Raw genomic sequence first — 27,932 nt, 5'->3', positions numbered from 1 at the left:
TTATGTATCATGCATGTAAGGGCCTGTGTCCACCAATCGTGTTTTTTGTGGTGACAGCGCCCTCAATCTAATTTTCAGAGCGCTTTGTCAAGTAATTATTGTTGCAATGTTAAACAAAACCGTCTGCCACCATGTCTTTTTGGTAACTAGCTAACTAACTAGCTAACTGAAATGGCAGCAATCGTTCAGGACTCAGCTCACTAAATATGACTTTGACCGTCAAAAAGGAGTTAATTTGGCATTACAATAGAATAGGTCTCCCTTTAGGCTTTGTAATTTGCGGTTTAGTTTAATATTTATTCACATAGGACTTGGTTGATTGAGTTTCCCTCTGCCACTACCAACATTGTTGACAGTGTAGGTCCCTCCCCTTCTTTGATTTCAATTGACTAGCAAGAGAGAAGTGATATTGCCGAGTCCAGCTCTGTTCTAAAAGTTGAACAGATTTCAACTTTCAGCGCTCTGATGGTCAGCACCGAGTGCTTTTTTCCGCCAAGGGCGCTGTGAACGCTGAACTAATTTGTATAGAAAATAGCCACCGTTGGCGCAAAAAACGAGATTGGTGGATACAGGCCCTAATGACTTATTAATTTTAACGGCGGTTTGGCGTAATTTAGAAACCTGGATACATCCCCTCTAAATAGATTTTTCGATCTTAGACTTTATTTTTTGTTTTGCAGTGTACCAGTCAAATCGTCTGAGCAGGCTTTATTTGAAGATGGGCAATGGTGCCTAGTCATTCACATTACCGGAGAGTGTTTCGGTTGATTTTGTTTACAACAAAAAGCTTGACGCTAAAGAAGCTAGATGTTTAGATTTCGCTATTGTGTTTGTTGTACAAGATATTGACAGCGCAATACCTTTAAAAACAGCGATTAAGGAATTTGTCAAAAAGAAGAATGTTTTGGCTGTTCTCCCTACAGGATTCCTTTGTTGCTCTGATTGGTTAGGCCTATCCAATTGTGTGCAGATTGTAAGTTATGTCCATAACTATGGATCTATGAGACTGACCGATGACCTTCATTCACCACAATTTACACATTGACTGATGCCATCCTTCTACCTAATCTCGAGACCATTATATCAACAACGTCATGTGACAGACCTGTAGGCTGTCCCACAGCAATACAATGCATCCAGGGACACGACACTCAGGTCGGCAACCAACATAACAGTGGAGCCGATAGTGGCAGATGTCACATTGACTCTATAAAGTCTGGCAGAGATCCATGGAGTACTCCAAGATGCTGCTGCATATGTATGTCACCAAGAGCAACGCCTTTCAGTGGTGCCCATAAGACGGCCATACTACATGTGGAATGAGCCACCAGGCCGCAAGGGATTGGTAAACACTGCCCAGAGAAGGCCTGAAAAATTGTCTCAGCTGCTTACCCCCATAGCACACAAAGCATTGGATATGTTACTGCAGGGGTCTATGGTGCCGGCCTGTGGGTCCGCGAAAAGAAAAACAAAAACATGTGCTATATGAAGCAACTGCATAAGCTTTCTCTGTCTATGATCTATGGTCTATGATCTTCAAACTATAAGCCTCCTCAACGAGTAGATTGCTGGTCCACTGAGCCATGAATTTAGGCTAGATTATACCTGGTGCTTCTGTCTGTTAATTTGTGGCTCAACTGAATGGTGCTATGGAACTGCAGACTGAAAGAAAAACTACTTGTGCACGTAGGCTATGGAAAATTGGTCAAATCTAGCAAGTGAAAGTGAATGACGTAAAAGTGAAAGTAAGACATTCGAAAGGCCAACGAAAGTTAAGGTTGTTTTTGATAGTACAAATACTTACAAAACTGGTGCTCTAAATAGCGATTCTGTTGTCTTTGGAAGCTTCTCTTATTGATGCATTGAACTGCAATTTGGATTAACACCTGCTTTTACAAGGCGGAAGTATTTATGCGCAGAATAGACGTGCGCTTTCAGGAGCAGTCTTTGTACATACCGCGGAATACATAATTAGGCGCTCTTTACGCTTCCCCTCCCATCTTTTTATGCGATACTCCCACTTTTCCCTGGATCCTCCCATGAATGCATAATTATGCATGGCACGAAAAACGCAATTAGCCATGTTCAGCTCCTGCGACAGGCAGTTTGCGCTTTTACATCATTGTGGCCTGTTTGTACATACCTCGCAATGATTTTACACGCACGTTGCGAAACAAATACGGCAAATACGGCAAATCTGGCCCTAAATGTTTCCCTGATCAATAAATACTTCTTAATTCATAAAATATAGAGGCATAACATTAGGTGGAAGTGGTAGGCTATGAGTGCTTATTCAATGTTTATGCGCGTCTGTGCAAGTGAAACTGACAAACTGAAACACTTGTGGGTAGGCTAGAAGCAACGATATTTAAAACAATGAATTAAGTGGATTCCTGTAATGTTCATGAAAACAACAGCATAGTGATTGGATAACCTAATTCACTCCACAAAAAAAAATGGAAATCGCGACTAACAATATCGTAGCAAATAGCCTATGGCGATGACAGGTTTAAAATACATTTTTTTCACTCGTCTCGCTCGACTTACATTAAGCCCTGAAGCAGGGCCGGAAGCGACCAAAACGCGTCGGCAGGTCCAAAGTAAAATAAAGGACTTTTATTAATATATCAGAGTGCCTAGGATCTCTTCTCTCCTTTTTTGACATGCATTCCTTTGGATCCTGATGAGCACCTGATTCTGGAAATTCTACTCCGTCACCCACTGAAGCAATCACTTTTTCTCTCTCCACGTTCATTAGCCTAAGCATTATTCTAGCTGCGCTAAGGTTTTGACAAACACCACAATTTTGCCCTTGTTGTAGCCCATCTGAAATAACTCCAAGCTTTGCTATGTTCCTTCCATCCTTTCGTTGTTTTCAAAAACGTTTTATATCCATGATGGCCTTGAAGTCTTGAGTAAGTGAATTAGCTTAAATCAGCTTATTATGTGCTGTTAACCAGCAACCATAGATAGTAAAAGAAAGCAGCAAGTAGCCTTGGCTACAATTTCTGTAGTTGCTGTGTCCATTCATTGTTATTCTCTCTCCTGCTCAAACAAAAGTTGTGCGTGATGATAAGTGTTAACAAACTCTACTTTACAGAAAATCTTGTAAATAGCCTACTGTCATGCAGTTAATGTGATACTATGCAGAGTTGGAAAGTTAGGTCAACTTAGAAACTGTTTCTCGTTGTTGAGTTGCCTGATGGTAAGGTACAGCCGTAGCTTACACCTGCAGAAGCGCTTGGCCGCTTGTGCTGCGCAATGCACACTTCGCTCCTCTCATCTATACGACGCAGTTCCCATTTCTGCAAACCATATATAATTACAAGGAAAAATATTACCACACGAGGGAAATCAGTGTGGTGTCCATTAAGATGTGAAAAAATAGGTATAAATCTAGCATACACATTTCATTTCACGGATGTGTTGATGACATAAATTAGGAAATATTAGAGGATGTGATGTTGAACTGCATGCTGATGCCATTTAACCAAAATGCCCCAGCAGCAGTACGGGAGAGGAGAGCTTATCTGACAGAAGATCTGCATAGTCTATAGTGAGGTGTTAGATTACATTGCAAAAATATCACCATGCATTCATAACCTCGTGACTCTCTGCCATATACACACGTTTGCAACAATCGCTAGCATTTCGTTAGCCTGCCTCTGTGCTGTGGATGCAGGATGTAAACTGATCCTGCTTCTCGCGATGTCTAAGACTTTGTGAGACTGAAGGTCGGCGGGTACGATTCACTGAACTTGCAAGCGGGATATTCTTCCTACAGGCAGTAGGGGCGGGCGAGAGAGTCTTCATTCGCCCTGTAATGAGTCATTTAACCATATACCGACTTACGAAGATGATTAATTAACACGAAAACGTTGCCTGGTGTACCTTTTAAAAGGAATGTGAGATGACGCTCTGATTGGTTTATTGCACGTTACGCCCAAACCACACCCACGAGTAATGTAGCTACTTCAGACCACCCCATTTTAGATTTGCGTTGGGCGCAACAGTCAATATCCCGCCGGTAAAATAGCAACAGCGCCCGAGATCCGCCCACAAAGCTACTTGCGCATTGCGTATAATTCCGTTTTCCGTCGTTAAGATAGAGCCCCTTATGTGTAATTTTGGGAACTCTATGATGAATAGAACTGAAATGGATGACGATCGAAAACTCATGAAAACGCACAATCTGGACATTTTATCATAACTCGGCTTTTGATGGTTGGGGTCGAATCAGTTTTGATGGTTGGGGGCCCCTTGGTGGTTTTGTGAACAATTTTTTATTTTTTATTTACACAATGTAAGTGTCAGAAGACTGACAGGCTCAAACAGCACATATGTGACCAGGCATGGCAAAACCAGGCACATGTCTCCCCAGAGACATTTTGAGTTATTCACAGATTCTGAAAATGTAGTTTCAAAGCTATCCAATGATATCTCACTCATCACTCATACAAGCTGAGAAATCAGGCTTTTCAATTTGACTACTTTCTCCCTCAATCCATGGGAGGGGAACACAATGGTCCTCATTTACATGACATTAAGATCAACCCTCCCCCCTGTCACGGTCACTGATCTGTCAGCCTGCAGTGCTAATGACCCATCGAAACTATCTGTAATGGGTTACAGCAGGGGTTCCCAAACTTTTCAACCCGCGACCCCCAAAATAACCGTGCCAGAGACTGGCGACCCCCACTATCCCTGGATGTGATGTAATAATAAAATGTGCGCACCGGCCATACGCACTAGGCTTATCCAAACACGGGCTTAACGACAACACAAAAGAACAGAGCAGCCTGTTATGATTTTACATATAGAAATTTACTATATGATAAAAGCAGAATACCTTAGTCAAAAAATAATATCCATGTAACATGAGTGCACATAATTGCTGTCGTGCAAACTTAACTTAAACATTAGTTTAATTTCCTTTTTAACAGAAGAATATCTCAGTCAGGGTAATATCCACAAACTGTTGTAAACATATGTACATTGTTGCTGCGCAAATTTACATTTTGGCAACTATGTTTCAGCATTAATCTCATATAATGAGATGGATGCGCCCTATGCGCGGAACACAGCAAGTCCATTCTTGGTTTAATTGTGGAGACGGCTACATGGAGGTCATCTGTATTTGTTTTTAATATATGTCAATGCAGAGAAAGTCTTTTCGCACAGGTATGTGGAGCCAAACGGCGTCAGTACGTCCATCGCGGCCTTGAATAGCTGTGGATATTCCCTCTCGACTGAAATCCAGAACTCAGCAAGTGTCTTGGAATTAAAATCTGTCTTTAAAGTGCGGTCAAGTGACAGCTCCCCAATTTATTTGATTTATGGAAATCATTTCGCGACCCCCACTTTGGGAACCCATGGGTTACAGAACCAGCTAGTAGCAATGGATAAAGTAGTCTAAAACAAACGTGAGATCACGTTTGCAAACCATGTTATTTTGAATGAACACCCAGTGCAAGGCACCAGGTTGGCAATGGATTTAGCAGGTTTAGCAATGGATAAAATAGTCTAAAACGTGAACTAAACAAACATGAGATCACGTTTGCAAACCCTGTTAATTTGAATTCACACACGATGCAAGGCACCCTGCCATCAGTCAAAACAAGACATTCTCGCATTATTCAAATGAATCGCCCACCGAAACTATCTGTAATGGGTTTTGGCTAGTAGCCTATGGTGCCAATAGCTAATGACAGTAGGCCTACATTAGCTAGTAGCAATGGATAAAGTTTCTAACACACAAACTTTATCCCCGTCAAATGTAACTGTGGAAATAGCATCTGATATCTTATGATCTAGTTCCTCTGCTGCCAGACCGAGAGATTCTTCCTCGTTGTAATTATCTTCGGCTAAGGTCAGCTCTAGATTAGGGATGTTCTCCAATGTAATGAAGTCGCCTTCATCATCAGATTCAGGTCATCTGCAATCCGCTGTGCTTTGTCCATCTCCATTCCAATTGTAAACAAACAGCATGCTGGTTTAGTAAGTAGCCATGAGGTTACTTCTAGCATACAGCTGATTGGCCGACAAAACAAAAGAGCACTAATAGTCACGCCCAATTCAAATGCTGGTTTACTTCCTGAAACTTAACCATTTTCAAAGACAAAATATACACTTTTAAAGCAACCAATGCTGTTATCTGAAACATGGAATTGCTTCTTTAGGACTTCAACTTGCACATTCTGCAAAAAATAACTGCACGAAAATAACTAATTTTGAAAAAAAAAAAACTTCAAAGTCGTTTTTTGCGACTTGCGTCTCTGCGACTTGAGCCTGGTTTTGCCATGCCTGGTCACATATTTCATAAAAGACGCTTTATCTCCATTTCTAGAAAAAAAAACAGCAAATCAAATCTAATGTTTGCTGAGGCAAATGGCATGTAGGACTGCCAGAACTCCTGCTACCCTTTAAGGCCTAGGTTCTCAAAGTGGGGTCCGAGGTCCCCCAGGGGTCTGCAGCACATTGTCAGGGGATCCCTGACAAAGTTTGCTACAAAATATGAAATTGTCTTATATGGCGAAAAATGCTACAGTATCAGTATTTGCCCAATTGATCTGCTGATACGTTACATCAATACGTCAAAACACATGTGTTCAACACAATAGGCCTACTGTACATTTGACAAAGAAACAACAATCCTTTAAAAAAAATCCTACATACTGTCAAAGTTTGCTAACATGACTATTGTGGTATTAGCACTCTATGTTTTTAGAATACATATAACATAAGCATCTAACAGAAAAAAAGGCTATACAGCTACATTATTAACTGAAGTTTTATGTGTTGCAATTATGAGGGGTCCTTGGAGAATTTTCCACTCCATGAGGGGTCCCCGGCCCACAAAAGTTTGAGAACCCCTCTTTAAGGGGTAAGAGTGGCCCTCATTGTGAGGGGGTTCAGGTGGAGCCTCCTGAATCAGTTGAAGGTTTCTTTCCTTCAAGTTCAGTTTTAGCTGAGGGACTGAACATGGTACAGCACAGTGTCTGTGTACTACATGACCTGTACCCAAAAAGTGTACTTCAAATTGGCAGTGGTGAACCACTTCCTCAGCATCTTGACAGGTAAGATTTGATGTACACGTTGAAGCGTCAGAATTCTAAGAAGGGCCTGTGCCCGCCGTCCGTTTTGGGAACAAGGATATTGAGTAAAAGCCAGCATGCTGTTTGCTTAGACTTTACGTTGACAATGGTGCCCTTCTGAAATCTTGCTGCTATTTCCTCTGCCAAATTAGCCTGGACTGAGGACCTTACCGTTATAAGGACCCTAAAACAAGATGGAGGCTGAAATTGGAGCCTGTAACTCCAATGGGTGAGGCGATGGCAACATAGTGGGCAGGGAGCGGGGCCAGCCAGCAGCGGCCCCCAGCCAGACCAGCCTCTTTCTAGATAGATAGATGCTTTATTGGTCCACAAGGGGAAATTCAAGGTCTCAGTAGCATACAGACATCACACACAACATTCACTAACAGCAGAAAAAAGTAATTAAAAGTATATACAGGGTTCGTACGTTTTGAAAAAACCTGGGAAAGTTATGGAATTTGAAAATGGCAATTTCCAGGCCTGGAAAAGTTTTGGAAAATGAAAAACACCCCGAAAGTTTTGGAAAAGTCATGGAAATTTGTGTGATCCATTGCAATTCAACTGAGAAATGTATCGCGTTTCCGCAGATCATGTCGCATACTTCCTTGTGTCTGTCGCGCGGAGACCAGAGATCGGCCTTTTCTAAAAGGAGTTACTCTGCCCTCCCTCTACGCATTCGACTCGCTTTATCCATTGCCGTAGAACACACAAACAAATAGTGGAAGGGAGTAGGGAGAGGGCGGAAAGCCTAATTGTCTTCGGTTGCATTTTTAAATTCGACGTTGTAGGCCTACGAAATGTGCTATGCCAGGAAAATAGGTCTATTAATTTAATCACGTCTAGCTTTACTTGGATAAATAAAACAATTTTTTTTTATAATTGTCAGCTTACATTTGGTGCATTAGCCTTTTAATCCGTTGTTTAGTCATGCAAGGACCGAAAATATTTCAGTCGATGTCATGCACACGTTGTTGCCTATTCCACCTTGTTTGCATTGAGATTATCTCTTTCACTGTTGCAGAGTCAATTTTGTGAAGATTCAGAAACGTGGATGTTTCTTCAGCATGTCAGTAACGAGTGTGCCAACACATTATGTAGGCACAGGTTTGCAGATGGATGTCATTTTGCGTTCGCGGAAGCTACAGCCCTGTTACTTCAGCATTGCATCTTATAACCAGTGTGTGCGGCGCTACAAACTGTGTGAATTAAACACGCAATTACGTGGTCATGATGAACCGACAGAGTTGAAGAAGAGCTGATTAGTAATTGATCAGGCTATGACATTAATCAGGATTTCAATGTGTGGAGGATATTTGTCTACAGTAGGCGATCACATAAGGTTAAATGCACAACTGCTGGTGTGTCAGTGTTGGCCTACATTTTCTATGTATTAGAAATACATAGATAAACCTTAATTTTTATTCAAATTTATCAAGGACTGTTTTGAAAGACTCGAAAGAACAGATGTTTTAGGGAATATAAGGTCATGGAAATTTGTCAAAAAATCATGATAAAGTCATGGAAATTCTCTGGTGAAATGTGTATGAACCCTGTATATAATATAAAAAAACACAGCTAAGCAAAAAGGACAGTAGAAGATAAAGAATATACTAAAATACAAATTATACTAAATAACACTAAAGCTAAATCAAGTCTAAAACAGTATCCACATAGTGGGTGATTAAACATGAGGTGCTTGCAATGACTGAGGCAGGGACTGAGCCTGTGATTCTCTGTGCATAGTAAGGTAAGGTGCTCTGCGAGAGTGAGTGTCATGGTGATGGTGCAAATGAGTAAGTGCAACAGTGCAAGAATAAAGTCTAGAGACCAGCATAAAATAACTATGGACATATAAGAGAGTATATATATATATATATATATATATACCGTATTTTCCGGACTATAAGTCACACTTTTTTTCATAGTTTGGCTGGTCCTGCGACTTATAGTCAGGTGCGACTTATATATGAAAAAAATATATAACTGAACGTGTTTTTAAATGTTAATTTATATTAACTGACATGAACCCTACGTGAAACATTACGTCTACAGCTGCGAGAGAGCGCTCTCAAATGCACAAGTCCAGTGCACTTTCAGTCAGAGATTAGTGCTTGCTTTGCCTGAAACACACATGCATACCTAAATCCTCAAGTTATGGCCGGGATTCTATTTATAGCCGGGCCTCAGATTTGGACAAATAAAAGCCAGTATAATTTTGTTTCAATTTAACTCATAAAAGAGCTCTTGTTAATATTTTATATTGTTGCTTGGTTTAATATTGTTGCCAATGAAAAGTCACATGTTGCTCTCATTGCTCTCAAGCTACCAGTCGCATGCCGCCCCCTTCTGAGCTAGAGGCTGAAGCAGTAACCTACATTTAAACACAATTGTTGCTGCCAGGCATCAGCCTATGAATTTTATAAAAAAGTCTTAGACCTCGGCTATACGGAATAAGGTTTCCCTTGCAGCACAGCACACGTTCTATGAATGAATGAAAGCGGATGCCTTATCTCGCAATAAGCGGATGGAAATCGAAATCCCGACACTACATGAAACTTGAGCCATTAAATACCCCACAGATCTCAGTGGTCATCAGTCCCGATATTTACCAATGTAATCAAACAGTCCAAACGTAAATTAAATCTCAAATTGAACATCTGCTTTTGATGTCCTACCCATGCCGCTACAAACGAAAAGTAGGCCTATGTCTCACAATAAAACGCAAGAAATAAAGGCCAATAGCTGACTCGAATACAAGCCATGGCCAAATAAAGGTGCTGTGCTTTGCGCAGCCTAAATAAAAGACCCCATGCAGCCATCGTTTGAGGATTTACGAGTCTCCTAAACATTCCTCACCCATTATCTAGACATGCATGAAAACATTTGAAAACAAAACTCACTGCCATGTAATATTTGATCGCTGTTTTGCTACTAATTATCTTTCACGTAATGAATTTGCACAGAAAGTGAAAGTAGGCCTACTGTGCGCTCCGTGTCTGTAGCTGTCTGTTCACGTCCTTAATCGATTATAACGTTCCTCAAATGGAGAACACATCCATGTTCTCGCGTTATAGGCTGTCATGCTTCTGTGTCTGCAAAATTCCTGATGGTTCCTGATCGCTAAACGTTTGTTTTCCTTTCCTGTCGATAGCAGTTGATGTTGAAGCATCTAGGCTATAATTTGACTTCAGCGGTGACAAATCCTGCTGAAAGAGAGAGAGAGCGCAACGAACGAGAGAGAGGCACCCACAAAGTGGTCCTGCGCGCGCGCGTCAATTGTCTGCATGGGGTTCAATTGAAGTCAGAGTTGGTCCAGTCAATAGTCCCGCATTCAGGCTGCTCCATTATTAGATTAACGTCAGACAGCGCTGTAAAATGTGTGGGAATTTCTCGCATTATGGCTAGAGTTGCGGGACTTTTATTATTATGCTCAATACTACGTAATAATTTATTTGCAATACCCGCAATCCCGCACTGAAATTTAGACCCTGATTTTAAATGTGCATCTTTTTTTCTCTCGCTCTCTCAGAGGTGGCCAGCCGAGCAATTGTTCTGCTGCCAGCTTGTGCCAATATATCGTCCAAAATGCTTGATTGCATTGCATTCTCCACATTTTTAGCTTAATTTTCATGTACCACATCAGCATTTTTGTTCAGTGATTTTTTTTGGGGGGAAATTGCTTTACAATTAGCGTCGGCCCTTGTCAGCAGCCTTCGGCTTGCCTCTTGCCACTATTCACTACTTTGTCTTCAGTAACATTCCCTGTAGAATTCTCAATATTTTTGGCCTCAATGTGTCCAGTTACATAGTCTGTCTGTTCTTGGTCTTGGATTTTGTGAAATAAATGTCTAAATATCACCTGCTTGCAGCAGCTTCGGTCTGCACGTCTTTTTAAAACGCATCTTTTTCTCTCTCCAGCATTTAATCTGCTGCCGGCTTGTCTCTCCGCATTGTCCAAAATGAGTTGTCAGGCCCGGTTGCCTTCCTAGGGCGAAGTTTCTTCAGTTGATCTCTTACCTGATCTGCAGGGATGATTGGGGGGGGGCATTTGGGGTCTGTGTGTCTGATGGCTGTTGACTTAAGTCGTTGTCACCTCATTGTTTGTGGTCGCCATGTGGGGGAGGGGTGCAATATCCAGTGATGGTGGGGGTGCGATAGCCTGTGATGGTGGGGGTGAGTGTTGCACTGGTAGAGAGGGGGGGTGGGGGCTGGGGGATGACCACCTCCTTGATGTCCCTGTCAAGGCTGCCATGGTCGTGGACACCTCAACAAGTCAAGGAGGCATCAGGCGGGGGCAGGGCATGAGGTTATGGTGGCTTAGGTCGTTGGATGTCACCGTGATGCAGAGCTGGAGAGACTTGGAGACTGGGAGGTGGGGGTAGGGCAGGCACGCAAACAAGAGCAGTGTCTGAGTCAGCAGGGGGTGGTGGACAGACCATTGCCATTGAAGCTGGAGCAGGGCAGTCAAACCTGTTGTAGAAGTGGTTCAACTGGTTCGCCCTGTCCAGGTCCCCCTCCACAGAGCTGCTGCTCTTCTTAAGGCCAGTGATAGTCTTCATACTGTCCCATACCTCCTTCATGTTGTTTTCCTGCAGCTTCTGTTCCACTTTCCTTCTGTAGTCCTCCTTAGCCTCTTTCAGCTTGACTTTGAGTTCCCCTTGCACGTTCCCCTTCCCCATTGTCAATATGGCTGAGGACATGGCCATTCCAACAACACGAGTGAGTTAGGAATGGGTAGACAACAGCATCCAACAAGTTTTTGGTGTCTGGATCACTAGTGCTAACAGTCTTTCTGATAGCTGCTAACAGTCCTTCTGATAGCTGCTAACAACAGCCAAAGAAGTCTCGGCACGGGCGTCACTATTTGCAACATTGTTACTAGCAGACTCCGAGCTCTAAAGCTGGGAGGAACCAAAGTTAAGCAAAAACCCAGCATCATCAAGCACATGATCTATGAGGGTGGGAGGCAGTTTACATCCAAGCAGCATCTCTGGGAGGCTATTCTGACATTTTGGCAGCTCTGGGAGCCTATTCTGCAGACATTTAAGCAGAAACTCTTCAAGAACTCACAAGTTCAATGGATGTAAGAATTGTGAAGGTGATATCAATGAAGGGGTCCTATGTTAACATGTAACTTGGCCTGTTAAGATGTTTTTGATTGAAATACCTTTTGATTTAATTTATATCACCTCCTAATGCTGCAAATTCAACAAATTACCATTTTTAGTTCTTTACAACCTATAAAATGTCTTGAAACTTTGTTGTGCATAATAATTTGGAACAGTGCATTATGAGTTTTTTTTGTTGTTGTTGAAAACAATACTGTTATCATTGGGAGGTTTGTTCAATAAAATTCGAATTATACTCTAACGGGTGATAACTTGAAAATTATACTGACTGTCATTTGCATCAACTATTTAGGAAAATCTGAGAAAAATGTAATTTGCATAATAATTTGGAACGCAGTGTCTGGAAGAGCAGAAAAACTCACTTTGCGTGAATGCCCGGCTAGACAGGAAAACAAACTTCTCCCACTACATGTGAACACGCCGTTTAGGCTAGGAGTACAGAAAGACTCATTGTACGCGAATGCACTGCTAGACAGGAGAACAAACTTCTCCCACTACATGTGAACATCGCGGCAGAAAGTCTCTAGCCTGGGTGTTCCCATGCTGCCTTGCGCACGATTTGATTCACGCTGCTAAGGCAGCCTGGAGACCATGGAGCAAATTTTCGCCTGAGATAGGGAACCAATCACAGAACAGGGGGAAAGCAAGGCGATGATGAGCTATGCACAGGCGCATTTGATAGACATCCGTGGCACCCAATAAACGGATCTGGGCATTTTTTTCAAATACGAGAAAATGAACGTTTGGTTCCCAGACCACGTCTCATTGAGAAGTGGTGGCGCTAGCCAGGCTAGAAAGTCTCACTGTGCACATGAGAAAACAGATTTTTTTTTGGACGGCCACACATTGGTTTTGTCAGCCTCAGTATCAAAGGCTCTGCTTTTACCGGCTTTTACACGTTAGGATTTTGGGTAGTTTAGTACTTTTTACGTTAAATTGCAAATACATTTTTTTTTCTCAAAACAAGGTTGATGCCCCATTAACTTTTGGGGTCTATATGAGCATATACAATCGCTTAGTCATGTTGTTGCTGGTTTTAAGTCTACCATGGACAGTTACAATTTTATGGCTTATACTCCAATTGTCAATGGAGAAATTGTACTGAATTTTTACTTCCGGAATCGGCTGTGGGGGCGGGACTGTTGTGTTTATCAAGAGGGTTGAGGGTTCACTCAATATAGGTGATCAAAATTGGCCTTGATGTATCAAATTTTTATTTGACCCTAATCCTGATTGTGAGGACACACAAGAAAATTTGCATAGTTGGCCTCTAGGGGCCACTGCAATAAGCGGGAAAGGCAAAGCCACCAAACAGGAGGGGTATGTCATATCTCAGCGAGGTGGAACAGCACAAATCGAGGGCAAATCAATCCAGTGTTAAACGTTCCACATACTCGACGCACCCGACCGGTAGCGCGACAATGTGACGTCACACGTAACCAATTATACTCGCGCGTCGTGGTCACGACACTAGTTGCAATATTCTCCTGAACAGAGGTGTCGCTGTTGTGAAAAGATTAACGCTAACTACGTTACACGGCAGAAGAAGCTGCATTAAGAAACACTAGTAGCAGAGAATGTAAACGGGCTCTGCTATTATCTAGCCTCTATGATGGTACTTCAGACTTTGGTTGCTACTATTCACAACTACCACCATCATTATCATCTAGTTTCCAAGTTTCCAAGTCCATGTGTTGCAACTCTCGCTGGTAACTTTGTTAACTTATCCAGCAAACTATTAAAAATTCACGACTGTAACAAAACACTGCAACTCTCGCTTGCCCTCGAACTAGTCCATCTTCCTGTTTCCGCTTTGTCGTGCTCGTCTGAAAAAAAATGAGTGGTGCGCTACCTGGCTAAAATCCTGGCGCGCCAGCAAGATCTACGTCATTTTGACGTCACGGTGTCGCGCTACCGGTCGGGTGCGCCGAGTATGTAGAAGCCCTTATGGATCTTAATGGGATGCATGTTAACATAGATCTCAATACAAATTTCAAGTTTTTGCCTGAAATTGCACTGTGCCTATTTACAAGGGCATTGTTCCCACCTCTTTTGGGGCCTACCATCAAATGTTGGACCTCTATAGAAAGCTGAGAACCTGTAGCTTTCGTAGGAAACAGTCAAAATAACTGTGTGATGTACTCACACAGAGTTACAGAGGCTAGAATATAGTTTTTTCTTTCTGCCGGATTACAAGCATCTCTGAACTGACCACATTTCAGCCCTCTGGGTCACTTGATATCCCTTAGAAACACAACTGAGCCCTAGCACCAGGTCTTGTGATTATTTGCCAAGGTATGCTCATGCGTTTTGTAAAATGCCTATGGAAACTCCCCATAGGACTTTTTGTTATCCAAAATGCATACTGACACTCAAATGCTTACTGCACATGAACCCCTTTGTGTAGAAGCATAATCCTGGTCTCAAATGAAAGGTAACACTTTGAGGTTTCTTGTGGACTATTTACATTGTATGGCAGGTGTTCTGATATAGACTGACTACACAAAATATGGAATCATTACAAAAAAGTCATTTTTGCATTTACTTCGTTGGTTCAATGAGTGTGTATAAGATAAACTATACATCTGTACAACTAATATTGGATAATACAACATGAAGATTCAATTTCTATGGATTATTGTGAATATTTCAGTACCCAATATGTTGCATCTACTTATGGTGCTGCAGCTACACTGCAGCCAGAAGTCAGGGTAGCACCAAAACCGGGGAGGGGGGCATTTTGGATCAAATTTAATTGAGACATAATAAAATTAATCTGAAAATGTAAAGCACTATACAGATTGTACATGAAAAAAGTTGTCATTTTTGGATTCCCAAGAGCCAAAGCTTTGAAATTGTGTTTAACATTACTATGCTACATAGCAATATGGTGCATACAATTGATTTAGAAGGTTGGGGGCTATAAACAATTAGCACGTTATCACGAGCAGGTAGTTTACCTTATTTGCTGCAGATGTGACTCTGATTCAATAAACAGGTCTGCGCGAACATATGGTGTTGGCGTGTCCATAATAAAATAACAAAATCTAACCATATTTTGAGGATTAATTGAGACGGAACCAAGTGCTGCTCAGATCCAAGTTTGTAACTTGGGAGAGTGGCTATGTTAAGCAGCTCATGTTGGAGAGGTGGAGAGAGAGCCTCGCTTCGGTAGGCCTATAGCCTACTTATTATTTTGAATGGCTGCTTTAGAGTATGTTGGTAGGAAAGTTCAAATTAAAATATACAAGTGTATTGAAAAAAACCCACTAGACCTATCCCGAGATTAAACCATACCACGCACAACATATCTGCATACACAGCAGACACTATCAAGTGCACCACTGCATAGCTGCTACAGTACGTGATTTGTCTTGCAGACTTCATCAGTGCCCGCTGGTTACTGTTATACTTAATTTAAATGTGGGCAATGTAGGCCTAATATTGGTGATTTCGAGACTGCATAGCCTATACAGCAAGGCATAATTTTTTCAGCACATGATTTGATCTTTAGAAGGCATTAGACTATCTATCGTCCAGCCATCAAGATTGCATCGCAGTAGGCTATTGTTGCGTTTGTGGAAAAATGATCGTTAGCTTATTTCTGTGAATAGTCTTCTATCCCAAGTTAAATATGGCAAGGTAGCTGTGCCTAAAAGCTGAAAGTATTCTTGTTGTGTGTAAGGTGATATGTGACTGAAGGTGTAGCCTTTGTTAGCGCGTCTTCCAATGGTGAGTGTGCAAGTTTAGTTTACTTGGCAAGGTAGGTAAAGTGTAATTTCTTTTGGCGTAGGCTTATGTTGTCCATTGTCGTTTAAACAGTTGAAACCAGGTTTAGTTATGTTTTTGTGTGAAATTATGAATACAAATAAAGGGAACATTTTCATAGCCTACAAACTCAGATTTATTTATTTAGATAGATAGATAGATAGATAGATAGATAGATAGATAGATAGATAGATAGATAGATAGATACTTTATTGATCCCCAAGGGGAAATTCAAGTTTCACTAAATTTACTACTGAAAAGTAGCAGCCTATCCAAAGTTATGCAAAGTTATGTGTGTTAAAACATTTCACACGGTTAGGATATCGGATGTCACTTCTACAAGTACCCCAGGCATGTATTTGAACTCTTTTGAGCTCTTTAGTTATTTAGTTTCTTAGGCTACTCGCAAAAGAAGCATTATAGCATTCACGTAACCGGCGTATTGTCATACAGAATGGACACTAGAAAATTCAAAATTGACCGAGGTCGTCCGAAGTCCTCATTGTGACATAGTGAAAAGGGGCGGGGCTTGGGTCGGTCAATTGACCTGTCGCTAAGCCCCGCCCCCCATTGTTACTGTGTGAAACTCAGACAAACATACCAGACTTGATTAGAAATACATTATGGAGAATGGCAGCTGACAGTATACCAAAGCAGGCTTTGAGGACCTTTTGGTTAATAAAGGATATCATTTCCTCCAGAAGCAATCAAAAGGGACTTAATTATGCTATGGAGGGGTATAGTCAAAACTTTAAAATGTATACAAGGTGACAAGCTTAAAGTGGAGGCGAGTAGCCAGATCACCGTGCAAAAACCACTGACGTTAATGCTAGCTAGCTAGCTAGCTAGTTGAAGATTGAGACCGAGTGTTAGGCTATATTAACATTCGATGTAGTAAGAATATAGTAGTTGGCTAATGAGCATTTTCATCTTGGGATTTAACAGGGAACTTGGTTACTGTGCCCACGTTGTTGGCTTAGTAGCCTACATTACGTCAAGCTGTTGCAAATGCGAGAGACGTCCTGTAGGCTACTGTTGATGAAATATACCCTCATTTACTAGCCACTCGGGGTACCGGCTATCGGTATTACACGTCCCCCATGCACAACGTTTGACCATGGTTATCCGTCGCTTTTTTTTTTTTGAGGAAATAAACTCCATAAATAACCATTAATTTGTCATTTTATGCCTCCTCCCTGTTGTTTCCTATTTGTTCGAGCTGATTAGATGTCCGAGTCTGTTGAGGCTGGACTGGCATTGGCTCATCTGCGTTCTAAGAGTGGCGCTTAGTGACAGGTCAATTGGCAGGAAATTGCTGTAAATACTACTAAATTACCTTACCCTTGACAAAACTCCATGATGTGTCCATGGCAACACAATCAATTTTTTTATCTTATATAATTATATCTTCATCTTGTGTGATGGTAATTGTTTGATATATAATTTAGCCTTGTATAGTTAAATTACATTCATTTCATGTATTTTCAGTTATTTGATGAGGTGCTTTTGGTATTGGACCCTGACATGTACTTAAAAAAGAGGTCAGCACTGAAATGTGAGAAACAGGAGCACAAAGATTTCTATAACTCTGAGAAGACTCTGCCACCAATTACAAAGGATGAGGGATTGATATCTGTGAAAGAAATGTAAGTATTCTTATTTTACTACACTTTTTTCATTTAAGTGGAACACAAGTTTTCAAACTCTTGGAATTTTTTGCTCAACTGTTGATCTCTCAAACATCATCAAATGCATTAAACATGTTGAGAATGTACAGTGGGCAGTGCTTCGACTTGGCCAGCTTCCCTCGCGGTCCACGCGCGGGATCACGCGACTTTAATTTGTATTTTTCCAGTGACGCTGCAACAACCGGCAGAGGTCTCAAGTGAGCAGGGTGTCTCGTAAAAAGAAATGGAGCTGGAAAACCCTACACAGACTTCACTACAGACTTTAGCAGACTGGTTTAGAAATAATTTAATAGCCAGAAATATGCCTGCCCTGCCCTAATAAAGAAATATCTGGTTAACGGCGAAAGTGAATCCCGTTTGCAGCCGTGAGAAGAAGCGCAGGACAAATTAAACATTCTGGTTTTCTCCGAGTGCAACGATGATAGACAGACATCATTTGGACAAAATATAGAGCATATTAACCTCCGTTGCTCAGCCAAATGCCTTCCTGTTACGTCCTGTTATCACGGAGTTCCAGGCGATAAACTATTTTTTATGGTCACAAGTTTACTTCATTAGCGTTTATTTTTTTGATTAGGCCTATTAAAGAGTGTTTTTCATTTAAAGGCTTGACTTCGTGTTTATTCAGAAGAGCATTTAGTGCTCTCCTCAATCCCAGACGTTCACATTGCATGTTTGTTTGTAATGGAGAGATACGCTTGTCATAGGCGCCGATACCGTGGGTGCTCCGTCTCTCGGGCACCCACTGAAAACATCGAGCACCCACGTGTGCCAGCTTACAGCCCCGGCTAAATTAACATTTATTTAAAATCAAACATCGCAGTTTATGTTAAATTCAGCATCTCTCATAATGTGAGAGTCAATTCAATTCCCTACTCCATATACTAACCACCAATGAGAGCGTCTCTCGTATGAAAATTCCTGACACTTCCCACCTGAAGAATTAACGCAAGGGTTTGTCGGGTCTTCAGCCCCGAATGTTTAAAATGTATATAGCCCTGAATATCATTTTAAAAGTAGTCTGACAAAGCTAATTGTTTTGTGACACAGCTAAACACTGGTACCTGATAGAACGTCTATAACATAGCCTAGGTGGTCGCAACTCACAAAAGTAAAGCAGACAGAAAGAACTCAAATCTAGCCTACAACACACAGATTTAATTTCTCCCATTTAATACCATTTAATTTCTCAGAATTTAGGTCTACTAGGCCTACAATAACGTCATCACCAAATACATCTTTTATTTTTAGTTGATCAACCACAAAGAGTAGCATAGGCCTACTGTGCACAGTGCACTGACGACTGTAGCAGCCCAAGGTAACCAGTTGTTGTAGATGAGCGGCAACCCCTTGTTTCAGATAGCCTGGACAATATGTTACCTGGGTGTTGCCTACGTTATTAATTAATGGTAGCCTACAATAGTTAATAAATTCGCGTAACATATTAGTTGGCTCAAAGAGTAGGGAATCAGGATGGAGAGAGTCATGCGTGTGTTGCTTTTGCGGGATCGAATCCAGTTTAATGCTAGTTTTCAAAACATATATTTTTTACATGTCTTTTGTCAGTGGGTGTAATGTAGCCCGGCTCATGGCGTATGGCGACTTCAAACCGCCTAAAACAACTTGTTTGTGAATGTCTGACAACTGCTGCAGCGCATGCACGCGCCAAAGGAAACCAGTAGGTGGAGAAACCAGAAGGCACACAACACCGAAGCGATTTTAAGGCTATTTCAAGATAGGCTACTCAATGGTGCTATTTCACACGCATTATAGCGACCCCCACTCACCGGGGTTAGGTGGAAGGTGTTAATAGACGATTGGCGTAGCCTACAGTGGACTAGGGCTGTCAAAATGGCAAAAAAATGACGTTGGAATATCCCCTCTAAAATAAACACATGTATTGGAATATCTAGGCTATATTATTTTAAAATACGATTATGTCAGTGAATATAAAGTGGCGTCATCTGTGTCATCTGTTTTAACTTTTTGTATGGTTATTGCTTGACAGGGGGGATCCCAAGCAACTTTCAGCCATAAGGCATTTCCTAATTCACCCGACACTGATATTCAAAATGTTGAAACTATTTCGGCATAGCCCATAAGCAGTTTAATTAAATGTAATGTTAGTTTTAAACAAACGGGGTGAGGCTTGGCCTCACAGATGCGCTCGTGCCTTAAATGGCAATACAAATCTTCACGATAGGCCTATTAACTGACCGCCCGATTCACGTTGGCTGGGGGGCAGGGGGTATGGAGTAAAACTTGTGTCACCTTAAACCGAATTTGAATATGAATTTGAATATGAATTTGAGCAATTGTATTGGAAAAACGAATTTGAATAGTATATGTTGAAACTGAATTCATTAGATTGGAACTGAATCCCAGCCAACTTGAAATTGAATATAATATTTTGAAATTGAACTCATTTGCTCTGATACATAAATTATCCTGACTGAAAATTTCGCTCTTGGAATTTTAACATTCAGTTCTCACAATTCAGTTTCAAAACGTGAAATTCAATTTCAGTCTACCGAGACAAAAACAGCTGGTAGCTAAGGAAGAGCAATCGAGTGCAGAGCTATTGTGATCGAGTGACTAGTGCCGAGTGCGAAGCAAAGAGCATAGTGTGGGCACCTGGTTTGCACGGTTATTAGATCTGCACGATTCATCTTACCTACCGTTTGTAATTTAAACAAATAAAACATTTGTTGCAGTATTATTTCAAACTTCTAGCTTGTCAATCCTTGAAATACAGAACTAGCCTAGGCTACCCAGCCATCAAACATCAATGTAGCCTACTTACCTACCGTTTTTGTAATTTTAAACAAATAAAAAATGTTTTGCAGTATTACATTTAAAACTTCTAGCCTGTCAATCCTGTCAACTACCCAGCTAGCAATCAAACATCGATGTACTATCTTACCTACCGTTTTTGTAATTTTAAACAAATAGGCTAAAACATTTTTTGCAGTATTACATTTCAAACTTCCAGCCTGTTAGTCCTTGAAATACAGAATTACACAGCTAGCCATCAAACATCAATGTACTATCTACCAATTGCAGTAGGCTACTAATGCAAACTTCTAGCCTGTCATTCTTTAAAATGTCATGGGCATAACTTTCTCTCATTTTCGTAACAATCTTACTACACAAGCAGGTAAGCCAGCTAATAGTAAAATACAATAGTCCAGCTTGGAGATGACCTGAACAAGAAGTTGTGTGGAATCCTGTGTCATATAAGGTCTGATCTTCCTTATGTTGCAAAGGATAAACCTACATGATTTTGCAATTGCATCATATCTAATATCAGCTGATTACACACATAAACTGTAAAATTTAGATTGCCCATACATTTGGAAATCCATCACCACCAATGGCAAACAAATAAATTCCAGAGAAAACAACAGTGGACATGTTTATTAGTGTGTAAAGTGTTTTACAATATGTGTTTCATCTTTCAAAGATATTCATTAAGAGAAATCAAGTTTCGGTGTCCATGTCTGGTCGATGCCAGTCCAAAGGTCCATTGTCCTCAGTCTATCTCACTGTCCACTGTTCATTGAGGCCTGTCAACCTATGAAAATAAAATCAACAAACAATCAGTGTTTAGCTTAAAGTGTACTGTGAGTCTCTCATTAATAGTTTTTTCATCTCTGCGCAAAGATGTCTCATAAACATCAGGCAATCAGGATACAGAGACAAGTCTGTGCACCTCATAGACAATCAGTTGTTTCTCACACACACATTCATACCTTGCATCGTATACATCATAATATATCATAACACCTTCTCTGCACACACACATGACTTGGTCAATACAATGAGTTAATTAAGAACCAAGGACATTTCTATCGTCATACAACACATGATTTGCAATCTACACACGAATGACTGAAATAGAGTGGTGAAGTCCCACCCCTTCTACTTCCGGTCCATGGGACCTATCTTTCAAAAAATTATGAACGGGAGTTAATGGAGAGATAACAATTATTTTTTGGTCCAGTTTGAATTGTGCCACAAATTTCACATATGATGTGTGTGAATTTAAAAGATCATTTTTCACGTCAAGAAAGTACTGTTGTTCGATAGACTTCAAAAGTTATGTTGGTTTTGTGCGAATCCACTCAGTGGACTACATCTCTCGTCTCGAACGATGTACGTCACCTACGTAATGAAACGATAAGAGCTGTTATGCTAGTTAACGGTTGCATCTTGCTGCCTGCTATGTCACTTAACAGTATGTAATGTACAGTCTATGGACGAATACAACTTACCTGATGTGTTTAATCCTCTGACTCATGGTATTTTCTTGGCAAAGGAAAGCCCAATTAAGACCTGTTGCTGGTATGCTTGTACAATCTAGTGTGGCTGTGAATGAGCTAACGTCACTAAGCGACTGATGGGTTTGTAGTCGTTGGAATCACGATCTTTCACAATGTTGTAATTCAATAGTTCTGAAACAAACTGCAAATGTCTTTACATGAAAAATTGTCTTTAAAATTGACAAACATCATATGGGTAATTCAAGGCACAAGTCAACCGGGACCAGAAAATAAATTTCTTTTTCGCCATAGACTGCCGTTCAAATTTTTTTGAAAGATAGGTCCCATGGAGGCAAACGGAAGGGGCGGGACTTCACCACTCTATAGAAGTATCAAGACAACACACGGTTAAAGTATTACTAGTTAGGTTATTGTAATATACTGTGTCTATTTCTCAATAACTTTTACAAAATCTGCATGGAGTCGATGAAGAAGCATAAATCAGCCTGTAGAAATACTGTTAAACTAGGGTCTCTTGAGTCTTGATCATATTATCGAAAAACATTTATTAGAAGCTAGCTACCATTTGCTAACAAAGTTGTCGCAATCCAGTTGCCTAGCAACATCACGGCACGGCAGCATTGCCCAAAAAAATGGCCCCACGTAGCATCAGCTAACAGACAACACTGTCACGGTCGGGTCTAGAACCCGGGCCGCCGGAGTGGCAAACTGACTTTTAACCCACTAGGCCACTGAGACTAATGACTCAAGTGCAGAGCAGACAAAGTAAGATTAACTGAGTTTATTTCAGGTTTTAGACACAAAAGCTCAGAAGATCCGAAAAAGTCAAAAACAGTCCAAAAAGTTAAATCCAAAACATCAATCCAAGGCGTAATCCAGAAAATCAAAGTCCAAGAGCCAAGCCAGGGTTCAGATAACAGAGTTCAGTCCGAGGGAGGAAAGGCAAACAAATCCAATAGGAGAATCCAAAGGAGATACCTTAAACAGTCGGGTCAACACAAGGTAAAAAGAATCCACAGGGCAAAAACTTCCACAAATTTCCACAAAGGCTTAGAGCTTGAGACACACAGGGTAATCATGAAGACTTAGCAAAGACACAGACAAAGAGCAGGGTTTAAATACACTGACACAATGAGGAAATGAGACATGTGACCAGAGACAATGAGGAACAGGTTAATTGGACAACAAGAGGATTGGGTAGGGACAGAACAGAAGTTTTTGGCGACATCTAGTGGCCAAAATAGTTAATGCGTGACAAACACAACGATGAAAAAAGCTTAACTAGGGGGACAACACAACGATGAAAAAAGCTTAACTAGGGGGACACAGAGCCGTGTACATCTCTATATACGGCTCTGAGGGAACATATCCAGTTTTGCTCCATGAATGATACAGTTTAACCAGAGATTGTAACGTGTTCTTACATGCCTAAAAGGCACAATGATATGACAATGACCAATCATATTGTTCTATCAAAGAGTAACGTTATATCGTAACACCCCCAATTATCACCACTTTTGTTAAAGGTCTCATCTCATAGTTTTTTCATTAATTTTGCAGTGGTCTGTAGTATTGATGAATGCCCTGTGAGCCGGTTTTGGTGAAAAAAATGCTGTCCTGCGTCTGTTTCATGCTGTTCTAGTTTGGTGGGGAAGGTGGGCGGGGAGGAACGACTGGATTTTGCCTTTAGTCATGAATATTAATGACATGCTAATGAATTCACCTCTGATTGGCTAACAGTACTATGATGCTTCCTCCAGTGCGTCCTCATCTGATTCTGCCTGTGCTATGCTCCATATTCAACTTTACAGTGCTAAAACCTGGCTAAAACTCGAGTCAAAACTGTTGCACAAAATGTCTTCGGAGATACAACTTCATGTGTTTGATCCTAGTATCCGAGTAGGAAGAAGAACCGCTTCCTGATCGTTTGTCGTGAACGTTGGTTTAATAGAATGGTAACAATTGCCTGTCAGCTTAAAATTTCTCCTAAAAGAGGTAAACGTTTGTGACAATCGTCATCTTGCTTTCAAGTAATAAACAGTTGGAAACGTTTTAAAGTAAAGACCTATTTCTTTACACAGTCAAAAGTCTTTGCAATCTTCCTAGTAGATATTTTACTTCACAACACAGGTAAGCACCCTAAATGCAGTTCAGCCTCTGACCTAGCCTGCTAATGCTATCGGAATAGATAGTTATGGTTTGAATTCCATGATACTATCATTGAAAGACCACTTGGTTATAGCCCAATATATATATATAGATCTAAATGCAAACACACCTACCTAGCTATATTTTGCTGGAATTGTACCAGAATGCCTACAGAAGCAGAGAATGTGTGCTGCAAGACTTCTTAATGAGAACTATGGCTTTAATAGCCTGACATTGGCAGAGGTTAGCCTACTCAAGTTGTTTTCTGTCACGTATGACAGAAAAAGTAGCCTACTATAGGAATCTTAGTATTTGGGGACTAAATATTACAGTGATCTTATAGGAATACTATAGTATTTGGACATACTATAGGTACTATAAGTCTACTATAGAAAAACTATAGCAGTTACAGGATATTATAGTTATTAGTAGTACTACTACAGTATGTCCCAATTATTCCTATAATAATTATTCCTATAAGATTACTATAATATTTTGTCCCAAATACTATAAGATTCTTATACTACTTTTTCGTAAGGGGATTGCTCATGTGGTTAGAAAAATGGGAAACACCAGTACCCCTGTTGTCTGTATGACCCTGTACCCAGGATTAGAACCAGTCTGCCTTAGCATAATGTACTCCCTTCAAAATGCACTAAACATTCAACTATGACGACTATGGCCCTCTGTGAGACAGAAGATATGAAAGGTAAGATAAACCTTTAGCTTAAAAAGGGACAAAAACTGATGAAACTCCTAAAACAAATATACAAAACAGGTAAATTTTCAATAAATAACTTTATTATATTTACATACAGCAGTGGTACTCAAAGTGGTCCAAAAAGCTATCTCAAGTGTTCCACAAGTAGATGTGGTAAAATATAATAGATGAGTTGTTTGCAATATTGAACCAACTTGTATGTAAATCCAAACAGTTCTGCAACACTGATGTAACCTATGCCAGTTTAAATCATATGAATCCTCTGACACCATAAGCAAGGTGCAAAGACAATAAGCAAGGTGGTTCAGTGAGAAGGCCTATTGTGTAATATACTGTTGAAGTAGGTCTACTGTTTTTTTTTTTTGCTAGGTGGTCCGTGAAACACTGACAAATAGTAATATTGCAGTCTATTAAAATAATGTAAACACAAAACAAGAACATCCAAACTATGCACAGAATTAACAATGTCCTCTTTTTGCCAGACGATGCAGACATCTGGCCTACAGATCCTTTGTAAGATGGTGCTGGGATTATTTAGGGGAAAAGGTCTGAGTTGTTGTTTCGGCTTGTATTGTCCTGGGGATCCGAAGGGACAACACACAAAACACATCTGTTGGCTGTGATGATTCTATTACATTGCTCTTTGATTTAAGCTTGGGCCATAGGTGGAGCCATCAGGTGTTATTGTGGAGATGTCGCTTTCATCTTCCTCCTCCTCTTGATCAACCCGATGTCTTCTAGCTGGCCTTGGATGAACAGGCTTGATGGCAGTAGAGGTAGCAGGCCCCCATGCCCATGGTGTATCCGAAGTGCTTGTATCAATACTCATACTTTTCATGAAGTATTCTGTTTGGGTACCTAAAGTAAATAAATGTGTATTACTGTCAAGTTACAAGATACAAATAGTGAATGTCCTGTGTACTATCTCACACAAAACTGTACTGGCACAATGGAAACAAAAATATTTTAGTGACTGTGGTAAGGTGTATGATGTACTAAGTAGCACACCCACAAGAAGACATTCAGTAATATCAATTCTATCTGTTATGCAATTCATGGGTTTCATCAGGTCCATTTACACAGGTGTATTAATCAAGCACCATGCAGTCAGCATTCATAATCGAGGAGCTTGATTTTATACACCTGTGGAAAGTGACCTGAAGAAACCCATGAATTGACTTTCCCTTTGACTGCGCCTTTAGCTCCACTGCTAAACCATACCAAACAATAGAAAATCTACCACTTCCCGCTGGTCAGTGTGATACTCGTTGAGGAGACTAACCCCACCACAACAAAAGGCCTACATAATCCAGTATAAGTAAGATGTAACGTGAGCAAACATTTACTACATTGTCATAGAAGTCATGATGTTCTATTCAATGCTTAGTTGCTGGTGTAACACTGCGCACCAAAGAAATGGAAATTCAAGGCAGGTGGCTACTAGACATTTCAGGGCCCATATGTTTACTTACAATGCAATCAATTTTTGATATCTTTACAAAAGTTAAAATACTGGTATTTATATGATGCTTTTATCCAAGGCAACATGGACATACAATAGCAGATTCAGGAATTTAACTGGCCAGGGGCTTGTACTACGAAGGGAGCTTAACCTACCCAGATGTAACCCAGGGTTACTTTGTTAAACCGGGGTTGACAAAACCTGGTTATCATATGTGATGTTAATCGGTACTACGACGCTGATTAAGAAGTTGATTTGTTGAACCGGGGTTAACCTAATAGGAGTTTGTGCACATTCACATAAAAGGGGCGGGTTTCAGCGAGTCACCACTTTCAATGATGACGCAATCACCTTATTTTACGGATTAATTATTATGACAAGTTATGAGGAATTAAAACCCACTCTACGACAAAAATCAAATACGTCGGCAGTGAACAAAGCAAGGCTGTTGGCAACGTATTGCAGATCGGGTAGCCTAAATGCCTAAAAGTAAAGTTTTATTTCCACATGTTCTTCAAATATGTGTTACGGAGGATTAGTAGCCTATGGAATGTCTGAAATGAGTTGAAATAATTAAATAGCCTATTTTGAGTTCATAGAAAGGCCTACAGATGCAAACCCAATTCAGAAGTGGGCATATAGATTACAGTAATAAGGATAATTGAATGTTTAAGTAGCCCCCATTGACTGATTTAGTGTATGCCTAATCCTGTGAACATTTCAGATGCAACACCATTGCCAGATGCCAAACGCACATGGCAGCAGGTGAAAATGAAACACAAAAACATTATTCAGAATAGTAGGTTTATATAGTTATAGCTTGCATTAATATTTCTTAATTATGAAAACATGTAGGCCTAGCTTATAGCCTTCACTTGGCCTCTGTTTTACAGCTAACAAGAAAAAGGTGTCTTTGAACACTACTGTAGGAGGAAAGGCACCAGCGTGTTTTACAGTAGCAGAAGAGTTGGCCATCGCAAATAATAGTGGAAGCCCGATTATGGAGGGGGTTGAGGGAGGCATTCGGTCGGATTCTGGTGCTGTGGAAATGTGTAGCCTTTATGTGCAGGGTACAGTAATATGACATTCAATTCAACAAGTTTGTTAAAATTGTGATTTTAATTTATTAGGCCTACTGTAGGCTATGTCCAATTTATTTTAGGCTATTCTTGCTCAGATTTTCAGCATACCGTAGGCCTATGTCCGATTTATTTTCGGACATACAGTATTCTTGCATCACCGATGGAATACATGAATGTCCACGTACGGGCATTGCTATGAGACGTCTTCCTAGATCATCTGACAAAGATAACAAATTCCCTTGGCTGACAATATATATCTTCATAGAGAATATCGTCCGGGTAGGCTATATATATTTTCTGCCGGTCTCTAAAACCCTAAGCCCTGCGAAGAGAGTCCTCACGATTTGGATCCAATCCAGGTATGGATCATCCAGGTACGACATGTCTCAGGAGAAATTGTTAGTGGAGGGGTGGTACTTATAAAGGGTGTGGTTAACGGAAACCTCGGGTTAACCAAGAACATAACCTGGTCGGAGCAGGTTTGAGATGCAAACCATTGCAAAATTGCCATGGCAGCATACCTCGGTTAAAACCTATCCACCTTTCGTAGTACGGGT

At 40.7% G+C, this 27,932-nt stretch overlaps 1 protein-coding gene across 3 annotated transcripts in view; it reads left to right on the top strand.

Moving 5' to 3' along the window:
* Positions 1–27,932, top strand: part of zgc:158260 (uncharacterized protein LOC571389 homolog) — a 113,184-nt gene that overhangs the window by 61,606 nt on the left and 23,646 nt on the right. For all 3 annotated transcript variants that reach the window (XM_048244359.1, XM_048244357.1, XM_048244358.1), the window contains one exon: positions 17,480–17,637. In XM_048244359.1, the coding sequence (XP_048100316.1) occupies positions 17,480–17,637 (158 nt within the window). The remainder of the gene's footprint in view (positions 1–17,479; positions 17,638–27,932) is intronic.

The sequence above is a fragment of the Alosa alosa genome, chromosome 5 (assembly GCF_017589495.1).
Source record: "Alosa alosa isolate M-15738 ecotype Scorff River chromosome 5, AALO_Geno_1.1, whole genome shotgun sequence".
NCBI lineage: Eukaryota > Metazoa > Chordata > Actinopteri > Clupeiformes > Clupeidae > Alosa > Alosa alosa.
The sequence above is the reverse complement of the archived record's forward strand: the minus strand, read 5'-3'. Positions and strand labels throughout refer to the sequence as shown.